Here is a 17,345-nt window from a genome sequence, read left to right on the forward strand (position 1 = left end):
TGTAAATGACAGCTCTTTGCTTCGAACGCACCTCCGTTACAAACGCCATTTAGAAGTCTTCACATAGAGGCCCCAGCTATCGGATTTGCTGTAGAGGCCGAGGTGATAACATTCCACGATGTTCCATAACAAATTCTGCATTCTTTCAACCGAAAGTAGCCGAGAAAAAATTGTGTTACGTCACGTATTGGACGCCACTCGTATTGTTTCCGTCTGTGAGCAGTATCAACGATATCCTTGCCAGTCTTCTACGCGCATGCTCGTGTGATACAGGCTCTGTCATGTTCGCCAGTTATTGTTGTTGTGCTGCAAATGAGTTCAAAACAAGGCGAAAGAGCGTTGTTATTTGAGTGTATCGAAATATACAAACCATCGCCGGGTATGTGGGATGTTTTGTAGGGCAGATAAACACTAAACCAGAAATACTAAGAACGAATCGGGTGATATGTCGGTCAGAAAATACAGGGGTCTGTGGCGTACAGCCACGAAGCATTTTTTTTTATTTGACTAACGCACAGTTGGGTACATAGGTATTCATTTGTGCGTGTGTTTCTGTGTGTGTGTGTGTGTGTGTGTGTGTGTGTGTGTGTGTGTGTACTTTGCTTACTGAAAGTACAGTCCCTTATTGCACATGTGTCTGAACTACTTTAAGATGAAACTGCACTTGAAGATTTCTAGTCTTCGAAATAATTGCCAGTAACAAAGTATCGTAGCGCAATACATAAGCGCTTACTTCGTGGAAATGTATACCTCATTGTAGTATACTGTCGTTTGATCATGGGGGGATGGTTATTCGCAGAAATTTATCCAGGGAGACGTGTTGGACAAAACTGCCATTTTTTCGTATAAATGGATTCGTCACTTTTGAGATGTGTCATGTCACAAGAATTATATTTTATGGTTGACTCATAAAATTTATTACATCCCCTCGAACTTATGGTTACCCATTCAAGTTTTTTATAGGTAGATTACTTTGATAGCTGACCCAAAAAGGTAACAATTATTGCAGCTATAGCTAAATCCACAGAATTATCACAATGGGATCACACACGTTCTGCTGCATTTGGCAGAGTGAGAAGTTTAGCAGAATCACGATAAATCATTTCTAGAGGTTTGGGATAATTTTGTAATGAATAAATATTCCGAACTTCAGTTTTCAGTGGGGAGAAAGCGTCTATGTATGCAGACAACTATTTCTAGTAATAGGTCAAGTGTTTGACCAACAACATAAAGAAACTAATGATTTTTTTTTTCTTTCAATCTCTGAATAAGTTTTCATGAGTCATCTGCAACGCTCCTTGATCAACTTTGTCATTCATCCTCTTTTCTGTTTGCAACAAATTTATCAATCACGACTGCGGCTGTGTCTTTATCGCCAAGCATTCAGAAGCACAAACTTCAATAGAAGTGCATAGTATCATTATACAATATCATTTACCATTCTCTTACTGAGCAAATTACATCCCAGATCTGCGAAAACAGAAAGTCTGCAAAATATCCACCAAAGGCTCCTGTTACCTTGTGAGTCAACTGAAAACAGGTGCAGGAATAGGTGGAATCCAGAACTTGCACCCCTTGACCGCTACGGTCGCAGGTTCGAATCCTGCATTGGCCATGGATGTGTGTGAGGTCCTTAGGATAGTCAGTGTTGTGACTTGGCAAGACAGCCAAGCCACTATGAGATAGCCGAAAGGCACGCGTTTAATTTCACGCAGGCTGGCGTGAGGTCTGGAACAGTTAAAGGAGTTGAGTCTAGTAAAAAAAGTACGTAGCTTCTGGAATACTTAACTTTAATCCATAATTGGTGAACATCGGTCTGACGGTACATGCATCACAAGATAAATAGCAATAGATAATGGCGCCTTGCTAGGTCGTAGCAAATGACGTAGCTGAAGGCTATGCTAACTATCGTCTCGGCAAATGAGAGCGTAATTTGTCAGTGAACCATCGCTAGCAAAGTCGGCTGTACAACTGGGGCGAGTGCTAGGAAGTCTCTCTAGACCTGCCGTGTGGCGGCGCTCGGTCTGCAATCACTGATAGTGGCGACACGCGGGTCCGACGTACACTAGCGGACCGCGGCCTATTTAAAGGCTACCACCTAGCAAGTGTGGTGTCTGGCGGTGACACCACAGTTAGTTTAAGTAGTTCTAAGTTCTAGGTGGCTGATGACCTCAGAAGTTAAGTCCCATAGTGCTCAGAGCCATTTGAACCATTTGAACTTTATAACACCAATATAAACGAAAGCAGTTATTTTTAGAATTCTTGTTTGTTTGTCAGTCTGTCCGTATGTTTGCATGAGTATCGCGCAAAAACTGCCTCACGAAATTGAATTCGATTTTCACAGTTGTGGTGTTAGAAATCTAATTTAATTTCTAGTAGATGTTTCATTTTGATACACCACCTAGAATCCGAGGAGGTATGTGTGAAATCTTATGGGACTTAACTGCTAAGGTCATCAGTCCCTAAGCTTACACATTACTTAACCTAAATTATCCTAAGGACAAACACACACATACCCATGCCCGAGGGAGGACTCGAACTCCGCCGGGACCAGCCGCACAGTCCATGACTGTAGCGCCTTAACCTAGAATCCGAGTTACCTATAAAAACAGAGTACTTCCTTTAACTGGTTCAGTACGGAGAGATCGGATTCCGTACACGTGATACAGGGAAACCGTCTTAGGATTCTTTAGGTGCTTTTCTCTGAAAAAAATTCTGCCGTAATCAAATTTTTTGATCAAGCGTGATTTGTCTACGAAAACGAGTAAAATTGGCATTTTTTTTATTTGGGTCGACTTAGTTTCGTATAAGTATTACTTCATTATATTGTAGGAAAAAATCGGGACAGCAGAAGTTTTATAAAACAAAACTAAATAAACCACGATAGAAATGACAGAGCCCTTAAAATGTAGTATTTTGGGACGTTTTATCATCATAATAGTAACGTTAACAGTTTAACACCGTTAACCATAGACTTTCTGGAATTCGTTATTGAGTTGGTGTAAATACTACCTTTGATAAGTTTGTCGAGTTGACACTAAAAACCAATTCCGTACATTTCTTCAAAGGTTTTCATCGTGTCTTATCGATATAATTGAAGTGACACAATTGTTGTGATTTCGTATTGATGTCTACGTTCGATTAACTCCTATCATTCTTGTATTCATTTTTCACTTGGTGTAACTATTATCGTTGATAACTTTGTCAAGTTGTAATAATGCTCTGCCTGCGATTTCCTTGTAGATCTCTAACCTGCATGAATTTGGTAAAAACTTGGAAGCTCGTTTTCAGTGAAGAAAAAAACTGAAGGCGACGCTGTCAAAAGGGCGCATCGGTACGGAAATGATGCATTTTTAAGCAGAGATGCTTAAATTTTTCATATTTTAAAAATACAACCCTAAGCTCTTCCCCTAGTCGGATCTATTCATATTTCATATTTCAAATATCTATATCTGTGCTTACAAACACAATAATTCTTTACTCTTGCGTTCTTTTGACAGCTTCACCTTCAGTTTTTTCATATCTGTTTTTCTCATCGGTAACAAAATTATATTCCAAAGTGAAACCACTTCCTTAAAATAAATGACTGCATCTTTTTTGCCAATTTATTCTTGTATTCGTTGATAACTATGATGATAAAGAAAAATTTCGTGAAAAATTTTAAAATCTTTTTTTATATGGTTGGGACTCAGATGGTTAAATACCTATGAGACTGGATATGTTCAAACACTCTTTAGAGAGAAGCCTTTGTATCACACAACACAGAAATGGAAATGCCGTATCAACTAACCAAAACCGTCTACAAGAAAGAAATCGGTGTACATTAACGCCAGAATGTGACACTACTAAATATTAAAACAATTGGAGGCTATATAAGGCGCAGAAAGGCTTGCTGTGAGTTGAAGTAGTCTGACAGAGAATTTGGAAAGAAGAGCAAGATCTGACTGAGAATCCTTGGCCCAGTCAAAGAAAATGTTGGATACAGACGATGACATTACCATGAACCCTACACACGTATAGAAAAGATCATAGACACCATGTTTAGCAGGAGGATTGCTTTATATCTCTAAACTTCTATTAGGAGTCCTACAAGATAGAACAACGTTACTGACACGGTCCTTTCATCCTTGCTTCGAAGCTGCCGTAGCATCGAGTAAGATCGTACTATCGGTCGTGGCCAGGATCCACTCTTCCTTGTCGACAGGCAAGAAACGAGACAAATTACTCTACGTACTGTACTACAGATTTAACCTGAAACGCTTTTTGACCGATGCGGATCAAATCTTTGCACTAATTTACTTATATCTCGTAAACGAAGATCCGTGGACGAGTTGGAGAAACGATATGTTTATTATGAAAGTTGCAAAAGTTTGGCACAGTAGTTACACAGAGGTTTCGAAGTAGTCAGGAAAGCGGCTGATAGATACCACTGTTATAGCAATACATATTGCTATCAATAGTACGCTGGAGCTGACAGCGATCATTTCCATAGTTGAAACGCGAAAGGAGGTTAGCGTACCGAAGGAAGAAATCGATATTATTTATTGCATTGAACAAAGTGTTTTCTTTTGGTACTAGAATACAGAGTCTGAGAGCAATACGGCATAATTTTCAAACCCGATTTTATGTTACAAAAGGATCCAAACGAAAACCATCGCAAGCTCCTCGAAAAATTCCAATGGACAGGCAGCATGGCTGATGATCTAGAGTGGCATGTTGGCCCCAAGAAAACTGTAGTTACTCCTAAAAATGTCGCCATGGTTGCTGGAGTTAGTCAGCAACATGCAAAGAAATCCGTCCGAAGAATTACACGAGAGACTGGTTTGAAGTGTTCTAGCCCGGAGAAAAAAAGCTGAACCTATGCATGTTTCCATCCATAATATTGAAAGACACTTGACACCAGAACCATCGCACCACCCTCGGGACGAGCTCGAAACGACGATCTGCCTGGCTTCTAAATCCATTTCCGTTGAGACAATACACGATGTGATGGCAAATTTCATTGTTCGTTTCCTAGAGTATAGTAGAAATATGGCGGAAAGAAAATATGCCGGAAAAATGAATAGAGTAATACTCTGCCCTGTACTTAAGAAACATGAGAAAGCCGACTATACGAACTATAGTGGAATTCCACTTTTCTGTTTAGTATATAAAGTATTAGGAAAATCATGTCTGGGCGACTAAGAACATCTGTGGGAGAGTATCTCGTCGAGCAATGTTCGGAGAGCATTTTCTCCCCAAAAGGAAGTTTCTTGAACGTTGTTCGATAGAGAGAGCAAAAGGTGAAAATCTAAGGGCGCCAGTTCAGGTGAATAGTGCGAGTGCGGAATGACTTTCCAAATCAACAAGTGTGTAGTGCTTCTTGTCAGTCTAGGAGAATGCGGGCGGCCGTTAGTGCGGAGTAGCATCACACCACACAGTCTTCCTGGTCGTTGTTCTTCGATTTCGTCTGCAAGACGTCTCAGTTGTTGACAGTAAATGTCAGCATTTATGGTTACACCTCAGGAAAGCAATTCGTAGTACGCCAAACCATCGCCGTCCCACCACAAGCATGAAATTATCTTTTGTTAATGCACACATGTCTTTGTGCGGGAAGTTGCTGCATTGTCTGGACTCAACCACTCTCTTCTTTTCCTTGTTGTTGTTGTGGTCTTCAGTCCTGAGACTGGTTTGATGCAGCTCTCCATGCTACTCTATCCTGTGCAAGCTTCTTCATCTCCCAGTACCTACCACAACCTACATCCTTCTGAATCTGCTTAGTGTATTCATCCCTTGGCCCCCCTCTACGATTTTTACCCTCCACGCTGCCCTTCAATACTAAATTGGTGATACCTTGATGCCTCGGAATATGCCCTACCAACCGATCCCTTCCTCTACTCAAGCTGTGCCACAAACTCGTCTTCTCCCCAATTCTTTTCCCTGTGATAGCATAAAGAGACAATTACTCGGCACCAGTAAGGTTATGGAATAGACAAGGTCGTTGTTGTTCTTGAGCCAGTTGATGAAGGGTAAGCTGCGATGCACATATGACCACGTGTATATTTGTATGATTTTTGGTTTAGAGCATGCGGTACCCATACACTCGATTTTTAAACCTTCCCATACATTGCAAATGTCGAACGATAGTGGAATGTTCACAGTTTATCGCGTTTGCCGAGTACACTGACGTGGATCAGTTAGTGCGTTTAAACAATCTGCGTCAAACCCTGAAGGTCTTCCGCAAGGTGGAGAGTCTCTAGTGTCCAAACGATTCCCGTTAAAACTAGAAAACCATTAGCTTGCCTTGTTCTGGCCAATGGCATTATCCCCATACACGGCTGAAATGTTTCTGGCTACCACCGCTGTTGTCATCCCTCTATTGAACTGAATCACTCACAATCTCTACATGACAAGATGACAATACAGAAATTCAAATAGCAACAGTGAATACAAATAAATTACAATCGCTAACTGAAACCATACCAAGATGATAAGAAAAAACGCTACGACCTTATGCTACAACCTAATGTTTCGTAATTTTTTACGAGTGTAACTTCCGCATTAAATTCTTACGGCTTTCGTAATCAATGTACTGTTTGTTGTACTCGTTTATCGATCATAGTTTTCGAGATATTTGGTTTTGAAATCAGGGACTCCTTCGCTGGATACCATGTACTTTCAGAAAGAATCCGAGATCCGACAACTGGACTGCAGGAGATGATCAATGTGAATGAAAATCTCTTAACGTTTGGTTGTTTCACTTCTGTGAATTCATTCGCCGTTGGCGGCCTCTAACACAGGGCTAGCCACGGAGTGCCAAACTAGATGCGTGCAGCGTGCGTGGGCTGCTTGTGGGCCAAGGCCCGTCCTCTCACTCGGATTTGTTCGGTTCTTCTCGGAAGTACTCGGAACAGCGCGACGTTTCGTTTAGCATTGCGGTGCGGCAATTTCCGGTTGGTGCAACTCTCTGAGTTCGTCAGAATCGTTCTGTCAGTGCTGTTTAACCTTCGCTATTTGTTCATGGTGTGAAGGACATTTGCAGGTCCAGTGGCTGTTTGTACAAAAAGAGTCGGTCTAGAAATCTATCTTCGCAGTCATTTAAAGTTAATGGGAATGGCAGAAGAGCACTCCATCTTCAGGCCACAAGTGGCCCATCGGGACCATCCGACCGCCGTGTCATTCTCAGCTGAGGATGCGGTTAGGAGGGGCGTGTGGTCAGCACACCGCTCTCCCGGTCGTTATGACGATTTTCTTTGACCGGAGCCGCTACTATTCGGTTGAGTAGCTCCTCAATTGGCATCACGAGGTTGAGTGCACCCCGAAAAATGGCAACAGCGAATGGCAGCCCGGATGGTTACCCATTAAATGCTGGCCTCGCTCGACAGCGCTTAACTTCGGTGATCTGACGGGAACCGGTGAATCCACCGCGGCGAGGCAGTGTCCAATAGCAGAAGACAGGGATGAGAATTCTCACTTCGCACAGACGACAAGTAAGGCATACAACAATCGACAGATGAGATTCAGTGTTCTATACATTAAAAAAACACTTTGTGCTGCATTTGCAGGCCTGGAGCACGTGAAGATATTGTTGTTATAAATAGTAAAAATTCTCAAGTCACAAGCGTTATTTCATTATACGTTGCAACAATTTTCAATGGAACCGAACGGATAGTATGGGTACTTCATATCACTAATAGGTAAGGTGGTTAAGTCAAGGGGGCATGCCTGGAACAATATTTCGATTTAGAACTTGCTGTTTTTGAATTTGTGAAGGACATTGGAGTGCAAGAATGTTAACTGGAATATCCAGAATGGAGTGTAGACTTCACGTCTTAAGTGAACTAGACGGTCCACTGACTACAGTAAGGAATTGCAAGGTAACTTTCTTTGTTATTTGATGGGGATGCCGCCGCGCTGAGTGGCCACGCGGTTAGAAGCGCCATGTCACTGACTGCGCCCCTACCGCCGCAGGTTCCAGTCCTCCCTCGGGCATCGGTGTGTGTGTGTGTTGTTCATAGTATAAGTTGGTTTAAATAGTGTGTAAGTCTAGGGACCGATGACCTCAGCCGTTTGGTCTTATAGAACTTCACACACATTTGTTGATGGGGATACATTTAAAAAGAAAATCACGTTGTAGAAGGGACAATTTCTGACAAAGAAAGTCCAGTCCCTTAATCTCATCGCATCGCCATTGAAGAAAACTCGAGTTTTGATGAATTCATCGTGGTCTTGAAAGAATTACAAGTACAGTTTTTTTTTAATTTTGAAGATACTGTGAATTTTACATCTGTTTCCGAGCTGTTTTCGAGACCGTTTGCCATTTCAGTTCAAAATGGTTCAAATGGCTTTGAGCACTATGGGACTTCTGAGGTCATCAGTCCCCTAGAACTTGGAACTACTTAAACCTAACTAACCTAAGGACATCACACACATCCATGCCCGAGGCACGACTCGAACCTGCGACCGTAGCGGTCGCCCGGCTCCAGACTGTAGCGCCTAGAACCGCACGGTCACTCCGGCCGGCGAAATATGAAGCAAGGCTGAGTGCTTTGGCACTTGTGCACAGGCACGGCGCGCGTGCCGAAATCTGGGCTGCCCCTGCTCCAACATAAGCAGTTTGAACAATCAAGTTGCTGAATACTATTCACGAGCCGGCCGAAGTGGCCGCGCGGTTCTGGCGCTGCAGTCTGGAACTGCGAGACCGCTACGGTCGCAGGTTCGAATCTTGCCTCGGGCATGGATGTGTATGATGTCCTTAGGTTAGTTAGGTTTAACTAGTTCTAAGTTCTAGGGGACTAATGACCTCAGCAGTTGAGTCCCATAGTGCTCAGAGCCATTTGAACTTTTCACGAGAAGTTTCTCTACACTGCTCACAGTAATTACACTGCCTCCAACTGGCTTCCAACAGCTTTTGGCAACAATCTCCACAACTAATCGTATCCTATATCCAAAACAATAAAACACGACTGCAGTTCAAAGTCTACAGGATAAGTCATGGTAAAATTTCCATAGAAATATATGACATCTGATTCAACTGAACCTCTCCTAGTGCACTACGTTCATGTACACACTAACTCCAGTTAGTTAATGGCTCCACACGCTGACGTAACAGTGAGCACTAGCAGTCTCAGTAAAAGGCGACAGTTGGACAGGAAACCAGAAAAAGACTAAAAAGAATTCCACGACCGCTCCTGGGGATTCATTTTCGATTCTTGTCTCTCAGAATTTTCACAAGCAACTTTTTTAAGCACAAAGGGTACTAACTCACCATTGGAAATAGCTCTGCTTTGAGCCAGCCTCTTACACTTCCGTCACAGACCATTTAGTAGGATTCGGGAAAGAACAGCCACCATATTCTGGCAGGAGAAAGCCTCCTTCCTCAAAAGCTGCGAGGTGATTTTTTTTCACAAAATTTCAGCCACCAGCTTTGTCTTCCGAATGCGAAAATGTTTTATTTACGCCAAGCTGCTTTGGAGGAAATTATCATCATAATACAATAAGAGAAATCAGAGTTTGTATTTCATTGTTAATTTTTCCTTTGCATTGTTCAGGAATGGAAGGTAGAGATGTAGTCTGAATGTGGTTCGATAAACCCACTGCCAGGCTCTTTAGTTTGTATTGCAGAGTAGTTATGTAGATGTAGATGCAGGAAATGAATACACACTCGTAATAGCGCGTCCAGTAGAATGGTAAATGATTTAATGCGGTTTATTTCCCAGGCTCAGAAATGTTCTCATCTTAACAGTGAAGAGGGCAGGATAAGAGCTATGACGTTCGCTAAGTAAAAAGACGGCAACAGAAAAGAAGAGCACAGAAAATATGTCGCAAACAGCGGCAATAATTGCTTAAAACATGCTGTAGCATACAATAAATAAGGTAGTTATGAAAGTATCAATAGAAAACTATATTTCAAAAGACGAATTGTAAAAATGTAATAATGTTTTACTGTGTTTGTACAACCATACCATTTTCTGCATGTTTTAGATTAAAAAACCCCGCTGATGATGGTGATATTTGTCGCCGAAACTAGTTTGGGATAATAAAGAAATAAACGAATAACAAGGTGTTTTTCATCAAGACAGACTCAATTTCTGCCGTAATGAACATGCCGTAACATCTGGTTGTTTCTTTTGTGTGAATTTATTCGCCCTTGCAATCTCTGCCACAAAGAGTCTTAAGAAGTCGTCATGTTGCAGAAAATTGTCCAGAGAAGCTCGTTTTCATAGTTTCTCAACTTCAGGTGGATGATTCTGTGTAGAGTGGATTCTGTGACAATGATATATCCTCACACCTCACATTATATGTTAATTTTTGTAATTTTTTAAAGATTATTCTTGAAATACCGGGTTAAACTGTATCGAACAGAGAAACAATTTTTATCTGTTGACATATCTTGGGAATTAACGTTATTTTTCATTATATGCCCGCTGGGCACAATATTTAAATCAGACTGAGTTCGTTGCCAGCGCTCACGAGATTCAGATGCGTTGAGATCTGTGTTTGGGTAAAACAGAAAAAAAAAATCATGCAACTCGAGATTAGGTTTACTTTAATCATTCCCTCCGGGTTTGCGGTATTCGTGATGTTTCTGTGTGAAGAAATTTGCAGTCTTGTACCGTGCGGAATTTTTCTGGATCAAAGTGTAGCTTGAAAATTTTAGAGGAAGAACGATTGCAACAACGTACAATACACTTCGCAGTTCGCAATTATTTGCTACCAGGAGATCCATGCGGAACTTTCACAATATATGGTTTTCAATGACGACGGTATCTGGAATAAATGTAGTCGCTGGGATAAGGGTAGTTGTGGGAACGAAGAGAAAGCACCTTTAAATACGAACAGAACGACATGAAATAAAAATCATGAATTTATGATTCATCCTTGTATACACATTTCCACTTGTCCAAAAATGTGTTTAGTATTTGGAATAAAATAAGCACGTCAGGCCGTAGTAGCAATCGGTAAATCACAATTCAAGGCGAAAATGACCAATACGTTTGCTGTTCCGGAAAGTATACTCATTTAGATAAATCAGTTTGTACGATGGGCAGAGATAACTGACTACCGCAGTGATCACGGTTGTTATCTACGACAATTCAGTATACAAATTATTCAGTTAATGAGTACTTCAAAACAAATAAAATGCTATTTATAATAACACAATATTAAAAGGAGTCTCTTATTCGTGGTTAATAAGTTAGATTCGTGAAACATAGATGTGAAGCTGAGTATCCAGGATGCCCTTTTGCCTATGATAGTTAAAAGTCTATTTTATGTTAAAATTTAGCACAAACAGTATATTTCAGCGCAGAAACGGTATGCAATAGCAGACGCCGGTTAAAAAAATTTATAACGTTACCTCATTTATCCCTGTGCGGTAAGTATTGGTTGAGAAAAGAGGATGTTGATTTAACAGTACATATGGTTAATTAAAGCCTTTATTTCCCATATAATTATCCAGTACTGAAGGAAGACATAATTCATTATATGACTAAATCGATAAACTGAATGAATCCACTAATTATGATTTGCCGATTGAGGAGTAATAAGGGAGAAACAGATTTCAAGAGCAGGGGTAATGTAGCACCTTCGCTAACAATGCAGTGGGCATGTTGCAAGTCCATAACATTTCTTATCTCAGAACTATGAATGAATGATGAAAGTAATTCCCTAGAAATAACTCGTCCCCTCCATGCCCTAATGCTTTCAGGTAAGGAGGACGTTACGTAATATAGTTATTTTTCTTGTTATTGATGTTTCAGCCCACTGGTACAACGTTATTCACTTAGATGTCCAATTTTTTCTTTGTCTTTGTTTTTTACTGACTTCATAGAAACATTCTTCGCGCTTGTATTCAAATATAATTCAAGCTTCATCCACAAGTCGCTCTGTCGTAGCACGCTGTTAAGATGGCTGCTGTACTTGATGTTCGTCTGAAGCAAATCGCTGTTTTACAGCGGCCAACCAAGTGCTGCACATACTCTTGACAACGTGTAGCGTTTCCATAATTCGAGTTTGGCTGACAGTCACATAATTGAACAAAATCCGAGAAGGAGTCGTTGAAACGGGTTGTGCAGAACATTGTCTCCCTTCTGAAGACTTCTAAAAAGTGACTGCATAATACAGGCCCTAGTTCCACGGTGGCGTAAGGCAGCTGAAACTTAAGAGAGATTATGAGAAAGATGACATTCAGTCTCTCAAGATTGTATAAACTATTATACAAATACCAAAAGCATACAAAAAAATCGATGTTTAAAAAAGAAAAATGTGCATTTCTTTGGAGTGATTCTCACGAATGGAAAATTCATCTGAAGTAACATTACTACGCTGGCGTGTCATATTACACATACCTTGACAATGTTTTTTCCGTAGGTGCTGGCTCCATCGTCGGGTCTGCTCGACTACGCCATCAGCATGCGGCCCGACTACCACCAGGCCATTATTGACGTCGTCTGTCACTACGGCTGGAAGAGCGTCATATACCTGTACGATTCCAACGATGGTAAGTCGCAATTCATACTGTTAGTTTCTCTCGAGACATGATGTTGCACTCTACTTCATTAAGCAGTATGATCCTAGGAACGTAACTTACTTACAAAAGACGTTCCTCGTAACAATGGAACGTCATTGCTATAGGCGCTACGTAAGTGGGTCATACACGAAAGTCGACCCGCTGAGACTAACATTTGGTGGGAGATCCGGCAGGGATATCCATTAGCTAGCCGGATGTTTTTTGGGAACAGATTTCAAGTCCATCACAGCCTGCCACTTTTGAGTATAGGATACTAACAGAACGACTTGGAATACCCAAGAGCGGACACCAGCAGTTCTAAGTTAAGGAGTCGCAGAGAAGACTACAATGGGCGAGCACCGGGCTACCCAGAGGGAACAGTACCAGGCCGGCAGAGACAGCGTGAATACTGAACCAGTAATCTGGAAAAGGGGTGCCTGTTGACGAGCACCGACGCAGACGGACGCTGTAGAGGAAGAGACTCTCCTGGGATTGCAACGTCTATTGTCCAGGAACCCTCCTTTGGTCGATCGAACATCGAGTAGCCCTATTGTATCTTGAAACTGCACGTACCATTGTTTTGAGAGCAAGACAGAATAATAGCCAGCACGGCGGAAGGGATCTTGAGCTTTACGTCCCGTCCTGAGTCCTGTTATTAGACCACAAGCATGGGTTGGGAAGGACGGCAAAGGAAAACAGCCGTATTATTCACTCAGGAACCATCGTTGCATTTGTCTAATGAGATACAGGGAGACCACGCGGAACCATAAAACTGCGCCCTCCCTCCTTGAAAAGTGAGTCCAATGTCGTAACTACTATACCGAATCGCTCAGGTTGCTAGCACGGGACCAGCTCTTTCTATCGCGTACACGGCGGGATATCGCCATTCGTATCGGGATGTGGTGATCCCACTTTGCGTTACCTGAGTTTCCCGTTCCTATCTACCTTCAAAAAAGCCTAATAGGGTGTTATTATTACTTACTCAGAACTATACCCTTCGCACACGATCCTGGACTACTTTGAGATAAGGAGCTAATAACCGGAATCGATAATTAATTTTTTATCTTACAATCCCCTTTGGCGATCCTTGGCCATCTCTGTGGATCCTCTGCAGAAAAGAGCTAGTACTTGTTCTGTGATGACACTTAATCATAGACGGCTTGAAGTAACGAACCAAGAAATAGGCACTTCTCTGATATTCTGTACAGAAAAATATCTTCTTCCAGCATAATTTGAGTTCATTAGACAATGTTGTCTATCCGATGTTTATTTTAACTTCAAATACTTCTTTACTCCCTATTCATTATATGAATAGACTGTTGGTAATCATAAGATGTGATCGTGCAATTTTTTGGTTTCATTACTTTTGAAAATTTGCATTCTCATTTTTATCTTTTGCATCTTAGTTTTGTGGTGCTACGATCCCTATTATGCTGGAACATGTTAGAGATGCAGCCTGTGTACATCAAACGTACTGTTTATAGCTCCAATAAGATGTCTAGTTTTCATAAGTCATGTTAACTCTACAAAAATTTTAACTTTTTCGATTTCTAGGTGGACTTTACATGGTTGTTTTATCGTTCTGTGCGTTATAATCAAATGGTGGCGGGAGAGACTACGTAGAACACCTGAAGCATTTAAACCATAATTTTAAGCTTTCTATAGTTTTTGTTAATCCAGTCCCAAAACTTTCTGGTCACTGTTCATCCACGTAACACCGTACACACATAAACAAATACACTTACAGTTTGATGAATATATAATGCTTTTATCTCAGAATTAAGTTAAAAATAGTTGCAACCATGGTCCTGGCCAAGACACCCCTTGGTATAACACAAATTCGTAAACTGGAAGTTCCCTTGGAAATATTCACAAATGGAACTCCGTATGCCACATCAAAAGCTTGCCTAGCGTTTATCTGCAAAGACCCTCCCTCTAAAATGGATCAGAACTCGCATTAACCTTTGGGGCTAGGGAATGAAACGTGTAAAAGTAAGCGCCATGTAACTGGAATACGTTGTCAATATACATCTTTACGACCCAGTTAGTCATAATATTTTAAATGTTAGCTCGAAAAAATGAGTTGCGGTAGTTACTTCTTTGTTTGTTTACAGACAGGCATCTGCTGTCCTCATAAAATCTGAAAAATAACCACAAAAGTAGCGAACTAAATGAGACTGCTCATTAATCAACAGGATTATTCTGTGGTAGTTTGTTCTCTGCATTTGAAGGGGAACAATGTGCAACGATCCATACTAAGGTGGTAGAAGTGCATGCCAACAATGCGTTATCGAATGATCAATGGTTAGGTGGTGTACACACATGCAGTGTGCGGAATGAGAATTCCACTCTGCAGCGGAGTGTGCGCTGATATGAAACTTCCTGGCAGATTAAAACTGTGTGCCGGACCGAGACTCGAACTACCCCTGGTAGTCAGCATGCCTCAGTGAGCACTATCAGGGCGCTATACTTGCATTTTCAGTCTGAAATTACGTGTATCGTTGGGGGCAGGCACGGGGAGAGGTCGGTAATGGGAACGTTTAATGTTTAAATGGCCCGTTAAACTGCGGCGCGGAGTGCTGCGAGAGCGGCTCGTGGCACTGGCAGTTGTCGGGTGGGCCGACGTAGCGGAGCGCGCGACGGCGCCGACTATTAAAGTTGCAGGCGGCACTTGCGTCGGTTTCCGCGCCATTGTGCCCGCCGTGTAATCATTCATTAGTCAGCCGGTCGTTAGCGGCCACTGCGATTGGCAGCCGCAGCAGAGCCGCCCTGGCCGCCGCCGCCGCCGCCGCCGCCGCGCCTCTGAGCTCTGCCTGCCGCTGCCGGCGGCTCGCAGACCTCATCCTCTTCCAAATTAGTTCTTACCCAGGGCTGTTGATAGCCGGCCGCCAAATTACAACCCTAGTGGTAATTAAAGCTGCAGTATTCTTCTGCAGTCAGTGGCAGTGTTATGGCCAATAAAACAAATCGTCAACAAATCAGTTTGTTCAAAAATGGTTCAAATGGCTCTGAGCACTATGGGACTTAACTTCTGGGGTCATCAGTCTCCTAGAACTTAGAACTACTTAAACCTAACTAACCTAACGACATCACACACATCCATGCCCGAGGCAGGGTTCGAACCTGCGACCATAGCCGTCGCGCGGTTCCAGACTGTAGCACCTAGAACCGCTCGGCCAGCCCGGCCGGCCCAATCAGTTTGTACTGGACGAGTTGTTGGATGTATAAGTAATAAAACGTACTTATTATTCACTTATTTCCCTATAAAAGTTTTAAAACCTGTCAGATTCGAAATCTGTCATCAGGTAGGCGCGGAAATTACGAGGGTGAGTCAAATGAAACCCTTAAATTCGTTATAACAAATCGAAATTTCGCGCCGTTATCCTGTAAGTTCACAAGCGTGCTACACACAGGTTGTAGAATGGCCTGTAGATGCCAGCATAGTGCAGATGCACATATACCGTCGCAGTATCAGTATGAAGATGGCCGCCTCACTTGCGGCTTGCACCAGGGAAGAACAGAGTTCTGTTATTCGGTTTTTGCGCAGTGAAGGTGTGAAACCTATTGAAATTCATCGACGAATGAAGGTTCAGTACGGTGAAGCATGTTTGTCACAGCAGCAGGTCTACGAATGGAATAGGAAGTTCGCAAATGGTGGGACTTCAGTGGAAGATGCTCCTCGTCCAGGTCAGGCACAACGAGTTGGGACTCCAGAGAACATCGCAGCAGTTGAAGCCATAGTGAAGAGAAACCGCTCAGTGAGACTGACTGAAATTGCAGCATGTTTACAGATTAGTCATAGGTCAGCACACCACATTGTGCTTGATGTGCTCCAGTTTCACAAACTGTCTGCAAGATGATTGCCACGGCAACTGAGTCCTGAAATGAGAGAACGACGTGTTAGTGCTTGTGCAGAACTTCTTCGGCGCTTTGAACGAGAAGGTCATGGCTTCCTCGCAAGAATCGTTACTGGGGACGAAACCTGGGTTCACTTTCACCAACCGGAAACGAAGAGAGCGAGCAAGGAATGGCGCCATTCCTCATCACCAAAACCAAAGAAGTTTCGAACAGAACCATCAGCACGCAAGGTTATGCTGACTCTCTATTGGGACGAAAAAGGCGTCATTTTGGAGCATTACATGCCTAGAGGGACCAATGTCACTAGTGCATCATCTGCGGCCTGCAATCAAATCAAAACGACGTGGATTGTTGTCAGCAGGTATCCTTTTGGATCATGACAATCCGAGGCACTACACTGCCCGTACAACAGTACAGGGTCTTTGCATTTTGAGTGTCTCCGTCATCCACCATACACACCAGACCTTGACCCAAATGATTTCCACGTGTTTAGGCCACTCAGAGACAGAAAGGCAGGAAAGAAGTTCCGTTCTGATGAAGAGGTACCCCATTAGGTGCATGAGTGGTTGCGCAGACTACCAAATGAATTTTTTTCTAAAGGAATTTATGCACTTTGTAAGTGCTGGTGGACTTGCATTGAGCGTGAGGGAGATTATGTTGAAAAGTGATGCAGCTTTGTATTACTTCTGCTTAGTAAATAATATTTAAAACAATATTTAAGGTTTTCGTTTGTCTCGCCCTCGAACTTTGCTCTCAACCTGTTGTGTACATAGTTTCGCGTAGTCAGTGCGTACACAACTTTCCCACTAGAGCGCGCCCCGCTAAGCACAACAGCGCAGGAGCAGCGCTCGTCCGTCTCCGCACTATGAGATGGCGCTGTCATAGAGACGGACCAAATGCTGCTTCCGCCGATCCGCGTATTAATATGTAACGCAGACAATGAGATTGCTGCTAACATAGAGCCTTTTCTCCTCGCGGATCACACTCGCGCAGTGAA

At 42.5% G+C, this 17,345-nt stretch overlaps 1 protein-coding gene across 1 annotated transcript in view; it reads left to right on the plus strand.

Moving 5' to 3' along the window:
• Positions 1-17,345, plus strand: part of LOC124795343 (glutamate receptor 1-like) — a 680,176-nt gene that overhangs the window by 264,639 nt on the left and 398,192 nt on the right. The window contains exon 3 of the mRNA XM_047259331.1: positions 12,352-12,481. Within this exon, the coding sequence (XP_047115287.1) occupies positions 12,352-12,481 (130 nt within the window). The remainder of the gene's footprint in view (positions 1-12,351; positions 12,482-17,345) is intronic.

The sequence above is a fragment of the Schistocerca piceifrons genome, chromosome 4 (genome assembly GCF_021461385.2).
Source record: "Schistocerca piceifrons isolate TAMUIC-IGC-003096 chromosome 4, iqSchPice1.1, whole genome shotgun sequence".
NCBI lineage: Eukaryota > Metazoa > Arthropoda > Insecta > Orthoptera > Acrididae > Schistocerca > Schistocerca piceifrons.